Here is a 13,899-nt window from a genome sequence, read left to right as displayed (position 1 = left end):
TCAGCCGTTCTGTGCCGTACGCACACGTTTTTTGCATCTAAGCTTTTTGCAGTCGTTAACCTTTTGTACACTTGCAGCTTAAGCTAAGTTTGTGGAAGTTGGAGGAGTTGGCGTCTCCACTCCTCACTTCAGACTTGATTAAGTGATACATAAGGCACTGCACGTACTCTGTGTTCCTGTATTTCAGGGGTGGCCAAGTTCGGTCCTCAAGAGCCACATTCCTGACACTCTTAGTTGTCTCCCTGCTCCAACACACTTGAATCCAATGAAAGATTCGTTAGCAGACTTTTAATGAGCCTTTCATTGGATTCAGGTGTGTTGGAGCAGGGAGACAACTAAGAGTGTCAGGAATGTGGCTCTCGAGGACCGAACCTGGCCACCCTTGCTGTATTTGGAGGTGGAGATTTTTCCCTCAGAAAGGAACTGTATTGTAGCTGATTGTTTGCTGGGTGTTCACACACCCACCTTTTCACCTGTGTCTGTTCCTGCCAGCAGTACCGGATCTGACAGCTGGAAGCGGTGGCCACCTGGGGACTCAGGACTTGGCTCCTCCGGTGTATTGCAGGTCTCCGCTGGCTGTGGAACATCGTGGGTCCCGGCTCTTCTCTGGATAGGCGTCTCCTACCCTCGGGCCTGCCCACGTGTCACTGAGTTTTGTGATTGACAGACTAAAAGCATATTTGGTTGTTTGTGCACATTTGCAGAATAAATTGTTATTTATTCGGACTTCCTATTGGCCGTTCATTCACGCCCCCTGGCGTGGGTCCGTGTACTTCACCTTCCAAACAGGATAACTCAGCCACGTCATGGACTCCGAGGAGCGTTTTCCACCAGTTGAACCACCAATGGAAATGCAAGGTGCGCAGGCTCCACCAAGAGGTGAGTTGGGTGAGCTGCAGCACATTCTCACCAACCTCATTGCTCGGTTGGATCTGTTAACCGAGCAGGATATTCACCTCACCCGTAGGATGGAGGCTCTCACCGCTCAGGTGGAGGCGCGCGCGTCAGGCGCGGCTGCAGCCACTCCTCCTGCGGACCTGTCGCTAGATAATGAAACATACACTGGGTTTATCAGGGAGTTTCGACAGGTGTTTGATCATCCTTACAGAGGCGAAGCCGCTTCAAATGTGCTACTGTCAATCTGACAGGGGCGTCGTAGCGCAGCCGAATATGCAGTCACCTTCCGCGTTGCGGAATTCGGTGGCACTCCGCGCCGCCTTTGTAAAGGGGCTGTCTCCGGCCCTAAAGGAGCACCTGGTGGCGAAAGATCAACCGTGGAATTTAGATGGGCTGATAGATCTGGTCATACGATTAGACAATCGATTAGCCGAACATCGACGGGAGCGAGACGAAGGACGTGGCCGGGTGTGCGCCGTCCCTCCCCCTTCCGGGTCCGAAGCAGCCCCGCCCTCTCCCCACTCCAAGGCCAGGGCTCTCCACGTGACACCAGCTCCCCCTGTTGACGTTGCTATGGAAACGAGCAGGGCCAAATTGAGAAGGAGGAAACAAAGGAGACTGGCATGTGGAGAGTGTGTTTACTGCAGCTCGAATGAGCATGCGCAGAATCAGGGGCCCCAGGCGGTCAAACAACAAGACTCAACCTTAGAGATTGGGTTAAGAGTGAGTCATACAACCACACGGGTGTCCCACGCAAATGCGCACGACTCCCAGTCATGATCCTCTGTGGGGATTTAACCCTTAACACCCCAGCACTGATTGACACGGGGTCAGAGGGAAATCTACTGGACAGTAGATGGGCTAAGGAGGTAGGGCTCCTTCTGGTGGCCGTTCCTTCACCATTGAAGGTACGGGCACTAGATGGCACCCTCCTCCCAGTAATCACACACCAGACACAGCCCTTAACTTTGGTTGTCTCTGGTAATCACAGGGAGGAGATTGTGTTCTTAGTAACACCTTCTACCTCCAGGATTATTTTGGGTTTTCCCTGGATGGTGAAGCACAATCCACGGATTGATTGGCCATCTGGGGTAGTGGCTCAATGGAGCAAAACCTGCCACCGGGAGTGTCTAAGATCCTCGGTGCCACCCGGTGAGACTGCTAAAGAGGAGGTCCGAGTCCCCCCCAATCTTACAACGGTGCTGGCTCAGTACCATGATCTTGCTGACGTTTTCAGCAAAGATCTGGCACTCACGCTTCCCCCGCACCGACCGTATGATTGTGCCAATGATTTGGTTCCGGGCGCTGAGTATCCGTCCAGCAGGCTGTACAATCTCTCACGTCCTGAGCGCGAATCAATGGAAACCTACATCCGGGACTCTTTAGCTGCCGGGTTAATCCGAAACTCTTCCTCCCCGTTGGGTGCAGGTTTCTTTTTTGTGGGCAAGAAGGACGTTGGACTCCGTCCATGCATTGATTTCAGAGGGCTGAACGCGATCACGGTTCGCAACCGATACCCGTTGCCCTTATTAGATTCAGTGTTCACGCCCTTGCATGGAGCTAAAATCTTCACCAAGCTAGATCTGCGTAATGCTTATCACCTGGTTCAGATCCGGAAGAGAGACGAATGGAAGACGGCATTTAACACCCCCTTAGGTCACTTTGAGTACCTGGTCATGCTGTTCGGCCTCACGAACACCCCCGCGACATTTCAAGTACTGACTAAAAGCATATTTGGTTGTTTGTGCACATTTGCAGAATAAATTGTTATTTATTCGGACTTCCTATTGGCCGTTCATTCACGCCCCCTGGCGTGGGTCCGTGTACTTCACTTTCCCAACACCCAGAAGCCCAGAATGAACCATCGGACAGCCGCAAGATTTTAAACTCAACTTCCATTGTGCTCCTCAAAATAAAATAAAATTAAATAAGTTCAGAAAGTGCGGACAGAATTCCTGAAACCCGCTGCAATTGCATGCACTGGCAGCAGCTTGGCCACTTCCAGAAGCGGCTGTTCCTCTCCGGTCACCTCCGCTGTTTTGCTGTACTCCCAGGGCAGCTCATGCATCTGGCACCCAGAATGTCAGATCATCTTTTTTTCCCTCAGTTCACTCTCTGGTTTGATGGCTTGCCAACCCTGTCACAGTCTTCTCACGAATCTCACGTTAGGAGTCCTAGCAAGTACATTCAGAGGGTCGTACGACACCAGTGATGCTCTGCCAGCATATTGGGACGACCCTTGTTGCCTTGCCAACTTTGAACATTTCAAAATCCATGTGTGATGCTTGTGACGTCCTGCAAGTCAAGTGAAGGAAGACCATCACCCAGCGAATGTTGCGCAAAATCAAGTGATCTCCCTTGCATTTGCCATTTGCACACTGTTGCAGCCCAGTGAGATAGGACCCTAACAAGCTCCCACACAAATGCATGTGCATTAAAATCCATTAACACAGAACTCAATACTATGAAGACAGAATTGTTCCAGTCCTATGAGGACACGTACATGCAACGTTAAGAGATCAATTTGTGTGTAAATAAAAGTGGAAGTGAAATCTGGGAGCCTGATTAAGTTAGGTTAGAGGTTGTGTGTGTGTGTGTGTGTGTGTGTGTGTGTGTGTGTGTGTGTGTGTGTGTGTGTGTGTGTGTGTGTGTGTGTGTGTGTGTGTGTGTGTGTGTGTGTGTGTGTGTGTGTGTGTGTGTGTGTTCTTCCAGATGCTTATATATTGTTCTACTAAAACACCAGGACACATATGTGGGTAATCAGCTGCTTCTGCAGAACAAGCTCACTCATCTGGCAGCAAAATCTAGCATAAACGCAAATTTGTGCACACTTGAGGCCTGTGTGTGCCAGCTGTTGTGCTTATCTGGACCACTGTTTAAATATAACTAAACAGGTGTGTGCACAAATCAGGCAGCTCGGATCTCCACACTCTGACAGTTTAACAAGTTTATTCATGTTCCTCATGGCCTTCTACCTCATTTCTCTAGCAAAACTGCTTAACTTTTATTCCCAAAGCTACGGTGTATAGGATTTATGGAAATGGAATATAGCGTTCATTAGTGTAAAAATTACCTACAACAATGAGCCAATGTGTTTTTGTAAACCATATTGATGTAGCCACCCAGAAGGAACATACTCACTCCACCTTTTGCATTTTGCAGCATGGCCTAAAGACTGAACAAAAAAGAAGAGGAATTAGTGGTTACTCCCCTGTACATGGTCTACCGGTTGCTAGTGCAGGCTAACGGGTTTGACAACTCTCATGTTTGTAAAATGGAGGATCATACATATTGCTCATCACAAGAGAAGGCAAGCGAGCATGAATCCCCCCCTCTCTCCAAAGAGGCAAAAATGTGAAAAAAACAAAATCATAACCAGTAATGACCTAATACAATCTGCAATGTCACCACTTAATGCCATGAAATCCTACTGAAGCTTGAAATTTTATTAAATATGATATGGTATATGATTGTGGGGGGGGGGGGGGTGTTGAACATGTGGTCGGTTTGGAAATTCTGTACGAAACTGAGTGCTTCCATTTGCAATCCAAGAAAATTAAAAATCAATTAAAAATCTACAGCATTTAATTAGTGTTACTTGATTTGGAGTCGTTCTAAATATCTCGACAGTCATCAATCAATGCCTGTAATATTATTGTTGAAGTTTGAATCACAATATTGTACAGTATTGTATCGTATTGTAATATAAATTGTTTGGCCAAAGGATGGGTTTGGTCCAGCCCTTCCACCCTTGGTCCCTTTAAACTTTAAGTGTGGGTTTTCAATTCACAGCATCCATTCATGATGTTCTCACATTTTTTAAACACAGTCCAAAAAAAGACACTCCTGCACAGTCCGGCCGGTGTGCGCTTCCGTGTGTCAGGCTGTAGTATACCTGTGTTTCAGGGTAATTAAATGCAGCAGTTCTATGTGTGCACCCAGTGCAAGGTTGGAAAAAATAATGAAGGAAAAAGAACTACTGTGGAGATGTTTCTCTGTGACAAAAAAAGACACCACAATGACCGCTTTAATTATATACACCTGCACCTGTGTGGACCAACCCCCCCTCAAAAAAACACACAACACAAAACCCATCAGACCAGCTAGAACCGAACCACAGGTTCCTGGACAGTCACCTCTGCACTTCTTCTCGCTGGCTTTATTTCTTCCGCGGCTTACAGTCATTTTGACACCAGTGAGTCCACCTTTTCACTTTGTGTTTGTCCATTATTATCTTTTGCGCGTTGCCATTCTGCGAAAATGCTTGCCTTGAGTGCGAGTCATTGCGTCAGTGCGCACTCACAGTGGAGCTCATCTGATCCATTGTAACAATATGTTAAATCTATTATAAACATACTTTTACAGCTGCTTATAAGAAGGAATGAACATGCAACTGTTTTACCAAGTTATTACAATAAAATATTACAAATAATTACATTTTAGTCTGTTCCACAGAGAGAGAGGGGGGGGGGGGGGGGTGAGAGAGAGAGAGAGAGAGAGAGAGAGAGAGAATAAAAGCTCCAACTGACACAGTCCTCTGTGATTCCCAAAGCGATTAGAGGTGTTTTCAACATCCAAACTCTGACAGAAAATGATTAATCTGCTACAAAAAATGATTTTGTATACAGCGTCCGGCAGACAAAGCAGGTGGGATCGTCACAACAAAGTGCACGAGAGTGTGGAGCCAAAATAGCCTGCCTTGTCCTTGTAGCTGCCAGGTACTTGGATAATAGGCTTCTAACAGTCCTGTTTGTCCTCGTAGTACCTCGTACACAAACTGCCCAACACTGTTGTTGCTAAATTTTGAACTTCTTGAAATTAGTGCCACACTCAGAGATGAGCCTCGTTAGCCGAATATTCTGCCTTTAACAGCCTCTCAGAGCCAGTATTCTCCCACAATTGTTGAATAACTGGACTCGTACCAAAAAAAACATGCTACGTGGCTCACTATTCATCCTTCATTATTCGGTGAGACCAGGGCTTTAGGGCCCTGTCCCACTGGCGTTTAGGAGGATTTGCGGATGGAATGCGCACAAAAGTGGCCCACATCCGCCAAACAACCGCAATAACCGTGTAACATTCCTGTATGAGTCAGCCGCCATCCGAACACGTCCGTGATCATCCGCAGAGGCACGCATGTCCGCAGCAGGATTTTTGAGCCGCTCAAAAATCCTGCTGCGGATGAGATCCGCATCACTGCCTGAACACATACTGAAGACATACGCAGGACATACACAACCAACGTGCCGCATGTCCCCTGTCATCCGCTGATATCCGCAACCGACGGGTTGGCGCGGCTTGGCAGCGGACCGGGACAGCGTGCAAAACAGATATGACACGTGCCCAGCACGGCCACATCACGGTCACAAATGGTATGTCGCGCATGCAGACAGAGTGGGCACGGATGAAGCGAGTGCATCACGGCCGCTGTGCCCCTCATGGGGGCGCCTCCGCGGTTGCCTTCGCTTCTGTTCCCTGTTATATCCGCTTTTCTTCCTCATGTATTCGCTGATCCACCCCGGGACATTTGTCATTTCCGCCCACCTTTGTTGCGGACGCTCAGCTTTTGTCTCCTCATTTCATGCGCAAATCCTCCTAAACACCAGTGGGACAGGGCCCTTAGATCAGAGCCCTCTGTGTCACTGCAAACCCTCTCAGAACCCCTCTCTGAAGCTTGATGTGCACCTCCCAAAAATTGAAACTACACATAATAAGGGAGAAAGCAAGGGTGGTGATTGGTCACTTTTCTGGTTTCACTCCTTCCTGTCTTGGCATACTTTTAAAAGTTTTTGCAGTGAGCACACCAATTACGTTTTGATCATGGATCAAATCGAGGAATGTTTTGCAAAAAAGTCCACAAATATGACCAACTTTACAACACAGAGTCAAAAAAACTGCAAATACATTCAAATGACCTGCATTCATGGAGGGAAATTACATGTTACATTGGTTTGGAGATTAATGATTGTATAAAGAAGTGGAGGTCATTGAGGGACAAATTGATCCAGCAAAAGGCAAAAAAAAAAAAAAGGAAGAATAGACTGTATATATCCCAGGAATAGTGGCAGTGCAGACTGAAAGAAAGTCCTGCCTTGTTCTCCACGTTGTGCCCCCTGCTATTCCGGCAGTAAATTGCATTACATCACTCACCAGCGTGATGGAGAACTTCGAAAGGGTGACGCTCACATCACTGTCATTGTGTGGTTACGGAGTTACAGAGATGTTGAAGCAGAAACTAGGCTCAGCGCTTATTTAAGGCAGGTGTTTTGTTTTTTTGGGGGAGGGAGGGGTTCGGACAAAGTTTTGACCCGGCCATTAAATGAGACAGACCCCTATTCAAGGCCAAGCATTTAATCAAGGAAATACGGTATACACAACAAGCAGTTATAACAACTTGTAACAACTTATTTATGTAGTCCTTGTAAAACTAACAACAGCTTGAATATGTCACTGCGTGCATCCATAATGTTGTTCATTGAGTGAACCCCCACTTTTTCCAACTTGGATTTTCAGTGTTTTCAGTTGTCTTGAATGAGTCATTGGACTTGATAACTGACCATGTTACCTGTCTGTGTCTTTGCACCACACATTTAGTCTGCATTGTCTGTTGTCCCAGTTGTAAATAGTACCAGCCTTCACTGTAGAAGTAACCCAAGTCATACTGGCCTCCCATAAAGGGGAAGTTGTAAAGCTCATCTGCTTCACCCTATGGAATGTGGGGATAAGCACCGGTGCCAACAAGCTTCAGGGCCTAGACTGGACTTACTACTTCTTACATCCTGAGTGGTTGACTGTAATTACACTTTATGGAGCCAACAGCTGTAGAGCAAGTAGCTTGGTGGATAAGGAGCTGGCCTGCAGACATGTAGACCTCGGTTTGCCTCCCTGTCTCTGTGTCTCTTTGGACAAGACAATCTGCATTGTCTCAGTCCACCCAGCTACAAAAACGGGGCCAGCTTTGGCTGGGAAAGTAAATGTGAGGCATCATTGTAAAGTGGTCTGAGCAACTGGTAGTTGGAAAAGCACTATAGAAATGCAGTCCTTGTTCTTCAGCAGTTTCTCACCTACAGTGGGGCAAAAAAGTATTTAGTCAGTCCCTGATTGTGCAAGTTCACCTACTTAGAAAGATGAGAGAGGTCTGTAATTTTCAACATAGGTACACCTGAACTGTGAGAGACAAAATTAGAAAAAAAAAATCCAGGAAATCATATTGTAGAATTTTTAAAGAATTTGTTTGTAAATTATGGTGGAAAATACGTATTTGTTACTTTGTAACATAATCTTTGTTGGTTTCTTCACACCAACCTGCTTGACTATTGTAGATTCACTCTTCCCAGCCTGGTGCACATCTACATCTTCCTGGTGTCCTTCGACAGCTCTTTGGTCTTGGCCATAGTTGAGTTTGGAGTCTGACTGTTTGAGGCTGTGGATAGGTGTCTTTTATACAGATAACAAGTTCCAACAGGTGCCATTAATACAGGTAACAGGTAGAGGACAAAAGAGCTTCTTAAAGAAGTTACAGGTCTGTGAGAGCCAGAAATCTTGCTTGTTTGTGGGTGACCAAATACTTATTTTCCACCATAATTTACAATCTACAATAGTCAAGCAGGTTGGTGTGAATAAACCAACAAAGATTATGTTACAAAGTAACAAATACTTATTTTCCACCATAATTTACAAATTCTTTAAAAATTCTACAATGTGATTTCCTGGATTTTTTTTTTTTTTTTTCCTTTTTGTCTCTCACAGTTGAAGTGTACCTATGTTGAAAATTACAGACCTCTCTCATCTTTCTAAGTAGGAGAACTTGCACAATCAGGGACTGACTAAATACTTTTTTGCCCCACTGTACATTCAGTGAGATGGGCAAAACTAGCATTTACTTTGATCTGACTTGAAAACGTCACAATACTGTTTCACTGGTGAGAGTTTGCTTCACTGCTCAAGTTCTGTGATGACTGAACTGTCGTGTGGGCATTCCAGTGGCAGCCTGCTGGGTCTGTCACAGTCTAACAGATGCCACATATTGCTGTGTGCATACTTTATGCAAGTGTTTGAGTGTCTTGCTGTACTTGGTTGGTCATTGTGCAAATTGTTGAGTCACTGAGATCACCTCCTAATGTTTGCCAGTAAGCGGCAATGTGCATGCGAGTGTGTGCACTTTATTGTGTGCATCTTTGTGCGGGGTGATGCATCTGGACATGCAGTTTCATCTGTAGTCTCTACTGTTTGCCCTCAGGTCACACTTGGGTATAGTGTTAAGATTTTACTTGTCACATCATGCTGATGAATTCATACTGTTGTGTATGCATATGTGCATGTCTCATGCAGTTTTATAAGCCACAATTCAATTCTTATGGAATGTCCTTTGCAGTGGACAACTGTGTAATTCTTTTAAAATAAAGCTGTGAAACTCTTGTGCCTTACAGAAGACCAAAATGCATTATAATATATATATATTAGGGGTGGGCAAACATAAAAAATCTTAATCGCATTAACTCAATGACTTTATGTGATTAATCATGATTAATCGCATGGTATATGTGAAACCCAAAAATGAATTCAAAAGCCGCATAAAGGCACAGTTTTATTTGAAAATGTAAATGAACATTGCATAAATCTGAAAATGTAAATTTCAACTGAAACACACTAATGAAATCAAATATAAAACCACTGGCAGGTCATTTGTTATCCTGTTTCATATCACAATAACAATATTCATGTCCATGACTAAATGTACTAAAGCAAATATGTCACAATTGTACACATACCACAATTTGATATGTGTACAATTGTGATGTATTTGTTTTAGTATATTTAGATTTTGTTGTGATTTGGCACTTTATAAGCCATTTAAATTGAACTGAAATTGAACATTTTATTGAGTCTTAAAGTAAATAAATATGAATTTGGTCACTGGATCCTTAAACTTTGTACATAATGAACTCTACATGATGAATCCTTGATCTCTGGACATAAATAGGAATAAACAAAATCTGTAGTTTTTGTCAAAAGCATTTCCTTTCAGACATTGGCATGAATGTGTTTCCATATATCTGAGCTGAGCTCTTACAGCTGCTGTGCTTCACTTCAGGATGTAATTTGAAAAGAAAATACAGCACGTTTCATTTTGGGAGGAAAAAAAACGTTTTAGTCGATTGTAGATTCTTGTCTGTATTACATTTGGAAAGAGGTGTCATTTTATTTAAAGCGGCGATTCATTTTGAAGTTATTAATTCCGACCGGACTTTGTCTCAGCCGTGCAGCGCTTCGAGCTGTGTGAACGGAACGGAGGACGATTCTCGTTTCTTGACAGCAACAAGACAAGAGTCCCAGTTAGTGACTTTAATCCACACAAAAGTGACTGACGATATTTTAATGGCTTTGTGAGGGGTTAAGAAGCGGCTTGCCGTTTCTGAAGAGCAGTGAATCAAAGAACCAACGAGCTACTGGATCGAAGCATTGCTTCAATGGTTCATGGTTTCAAAGTGGAGCCGCGCTGCAGAAATAGTTTATTACAGACCAAACCCTGAATATCCGACTTTATTTGTACGTCTGTATGACTCTGAAACTCGGAAAAATCTGTATAATTTACGAACTATAGGTTGATATGAAAACCACCAAAAAGCTGTGTTCACCGCGGGGACACGTTCGGCTATTCGAGATTATTCATGATTTTTTTTTTTACTGATGACGAACGATGCGTAAAAAAAAATTTGACCGATCCAAACCGGTCTGGATCCGGGCCTGATCCTGTAGAACTTTGTACCGAAAATGTCCATTCAAAAGTTCGGCATCTTTCTGCATTTTGTTTTGTTGTGCATTGCATAGCCTGTACTTTTCTCGATCCTTGTGTCGTTTTCTTGTGAACTCAGCTATCAGCAGGAAGCAGCAGCATAAGCTCGCCCCCGACTGACGCTTTCAAAATAAAAGGCAACGAGCAACAGTCATAAGGCTAAAAAAAAAAAAAAAAGCAGCGATAATGACCTCAATAATTAACGCAACGTTAGCGCGTTAACGTTGCCCAGCCCTAATATATATATATATATATATATATATATATATATATATATATATATATATATATATATATATATATATATATATATATATATATATATATGTGTGTGTGAGCAGGCTTTGTGTGAGCACTGGAAAAAAATTGATGCAGCAAAGCTCCAAATTGTTCAGACATTTATTCGCAATAAAAAAACGACGAGAGGGTGGACCACTGCTCACACAAAGCCTGCTCAAAGGCGAATGATGCAACCGACAGGCGTGAAAAAACTCACGCATGCGCACGAAGGTTCAAGCTTGGCTGATGCAATCACACGTGATTCAAATCCATATGGTTTTTGAAAAAAATAAAAAGGTCAGATACTTTTCTAACAGACCTCGTGTATATATATATATATATATATATATATATATATATATATATATATATATATATATATATATACGTATGTAAGTAATAGTCCTGCCAAATTTGGAGGATATCCATCTAGCGGTTTTTGATTTATCTTGTCCTCACGCAACAAAGAAAAATGGGTCTAAAGTCAGACGTTACCCAGCACTGTGCTCCCAGAATAGGAACCTTTCTGTGAGGACAGCCCATAAGTATTTCTACATACAGATGGAATTCACACCTGGACTGTGGGTCTGCTGTGTCGACTGTCTACGCCTCTATCTCTAAGTCTCAAAATCTATACTGAGGGTCACCAAGGCTGCTGCTGGAGAACATGTGTCTTGTATGTTATCCAACTCTCCCTGCTTCACCAAGTGCTAATGAACTAAGTGAGGTGTGCTCAGGCAATAAAAACCTAGGAGCCACCAAACTTGATTGATCAACTGTGGTTGCAACAGGAAGACACATAAAGCATGCAGGACAGGTGACCTCCAGCAGCTGGTGAGCACTGCTCTACACTCAAAAGCACCTGATCTTTGGTCCTTATTACCGACATATGCTGTACTCATACTTTTAGAGCCATGTCTCTGTTTCTTTTTCTAGAACTGTCCAAAGTTCTGAAAAGCTCTCAATCTAATCTTGGTTTACTAAAAGATTTTTTTCCAGGATTTGCCTCCTTATCCAGAGCTGCAAAGAAGGTGTGAGGTTTCTATACTGAGCCATGATCAACATTTTCAGTGTGTTTTGTGAAAATGAAGTAAAGTTAATTAGTAAAGATAGTAAAGTTAGTAAAATTAGTAAATTAGTAAAGTTTAATCCCTTTAATTATAGAAAAGTTATTCGTTTGTGATGTTCACAGAGATGATTATTTTCTAGAAATTACTGGCTTTCCATCTTTAGGATGAATTTCTGCAAGGCATCGTTACATTCCAGAGTAGGTGGCTCTGTGGAATAAGAGCTGGATACCAGCATATAGACAGAGGTTTGATTCCAGGTCTGTGCTTCATGTTTCCTGTCTGTGTCCTTGGACAAGGCACTTCATCTGCATTGTCCCAGTCCACCCAGCTCTAAATGGATACCAGCCTAGGCTGGGAAAGTCACCCGCAATGGACTGGCATCCCATCCAGGGAGAGCTGTCGACTGTCACCCACTTCACGCTGCAATAACCGGGGAGAAGCCCCGGGCTTCTGTAGGATTACTGATACCACTCCTGCACTTATAGCAGTTATATTGTATGCCAATAAGGTGTCTTTGACTGTTGAGAAGCCATGTTATAGAAAATGTTGGCAGTGGTGCTTCTTGTTGTTAATGTTAACAATTAACACCCTTTGTTCACACCTTGACAGTGACAACCTATATATATGTGTGTGACATCCTTTATCCTACATTAAAAACAATCTTGCAGGGAAAATGTATTTTCACAGGCAGAAATCTTTCTGGCTGGATGGAATCTCAGCGGCTGTAAACCTGAGCCTGTAAACTCTGCTTGTTAAAATGAAACTGTGATGTTGTTTTAGGAGCTAATTTGTTTCCTCTGTCTGTGTTCTGCGTTGGCAGTTTAAGGGCCAGGCCAACCTGCACGTGTTTGAGGACTGGTGCGGCTCCTCGATAGCTCAGCTAAGAAAGAATCTGCACTTTCCTCTGTACCCACACGTAAGTGTCAGAAAGCAGGTTGACTGCCTGTTGCTACCGGTTGTTTTCTGCATGTTTGTCACAAGTTGATGCCATAGAAACACATTTTGTTTCAGGCTTAACCTTATGAAAAGTGTCTTTTTCATCTCTGAGTGAATGCAGCTACTCCTATGTTTGTTTTCTATTGCAGACCAGAACCACATTGAAGAAGTTGGCGGTGGCTCCCAAGTGGAAGAACTATGGCCTGAGGATTTTTGGCTTCCTTCATCCTTACAGAGATGGTAAAATAGATGACACGAGTGTCATTTATCAACAGAAACAAAGTCTTCAGCTCTGCTAGTCAAATGGCTTCAGAGCCCATAATTGAATGGATTTTTCTCACCTTTCCTGTGACTGAAGTCGCAGCCTGACCCTCAAGCCCAGTTGCTATGGATACCCCAAACCCTGAACACCCAAATGTCCTTTGACAATTATACAATATGAACTTATTAATTAGATTCCTGTTCATTTTGAACTTCTATGCCACTTTTTTCCCCTCATACTAAGACTTTCTCCAGCTGAAGGCTGAGAGGTTGGATTTCTTCAACGTTACAATAACTATACTTAACAAGAGCGATGAGCGATCTCTGAAGTCCACCAATCCGGATCATCTCCAAAATGTAATGGCGTCTTCCATGGCCTAATATGTATCTGTGTTGAAACTTTCTTCAAAATCCATGCAGATTTTTACTTTGTCATGTTGTTCATTCGGCTGCTCCCGGTTTTGTTCGGGGTCGCCACAGCGGATACAACCAGATCTGCATTGGTAATTGGCACAAGTTGCCCTTCCTGACGCAACTCCAGTTTTACCTGGAGAAACACACACAGCCGCTGATGTTTCAAAGAGGTCTCCCATCCAGGTACTAGCCAGATCCTGCTCTGCTTAGCTTCTGAGATCTGACGGGATCAGGCTGACACAGAGC

General features: G+C 43.8%; 1 protein-coding gene across 1 annotated transcript in view; it reads left to right on the top strand.

Annotated features, from left to right (window-relative positions):
• b4galnt4a (beta-1,4-N-acetyl-galactosaminyl transferase 4a) overlaps window positions 1-13,899 on the top strand; it is a 440,181-nt gene that overhangs the window by 299,079 nt on the left and 127,203 nt on the right. The window contains exons 4-5 of the mRNA XM_034176867.1: window positions 12,863-12,958; window positions 13,128-13,218. Of these exons, the coding sequence (XP_034032758.1) occupies window positions 12,863-12,958; window positions 13,128-13,218 (187 nt within the window). The remainder of the gene's footprint in view (window positions 1-12,862; window positions 12,959-13,127; window positions 13,219-13,899) is intronic.

This window comes from Thalassophryne amazonica, chromosome 8 (assembly GCF_902500255.1).
Source record: "Thalassophryne amazonica chromosome 8, fThaAma1.1, whole genome shotgun sequence".
In the NCBI taxonomy this organism is placed as follows: Eukaryota; Metazoa; Chordata; class Actinopteri; order Batrachoidiformes; family Batrachoididae; genus Thalassophryne; species Thalassophryne amazonica.
The sequence above is the reverse complement of the archived record's forward strand: the minus strand, read 5'-3'. Positions and strand labels throughout refer to the sequence as shown.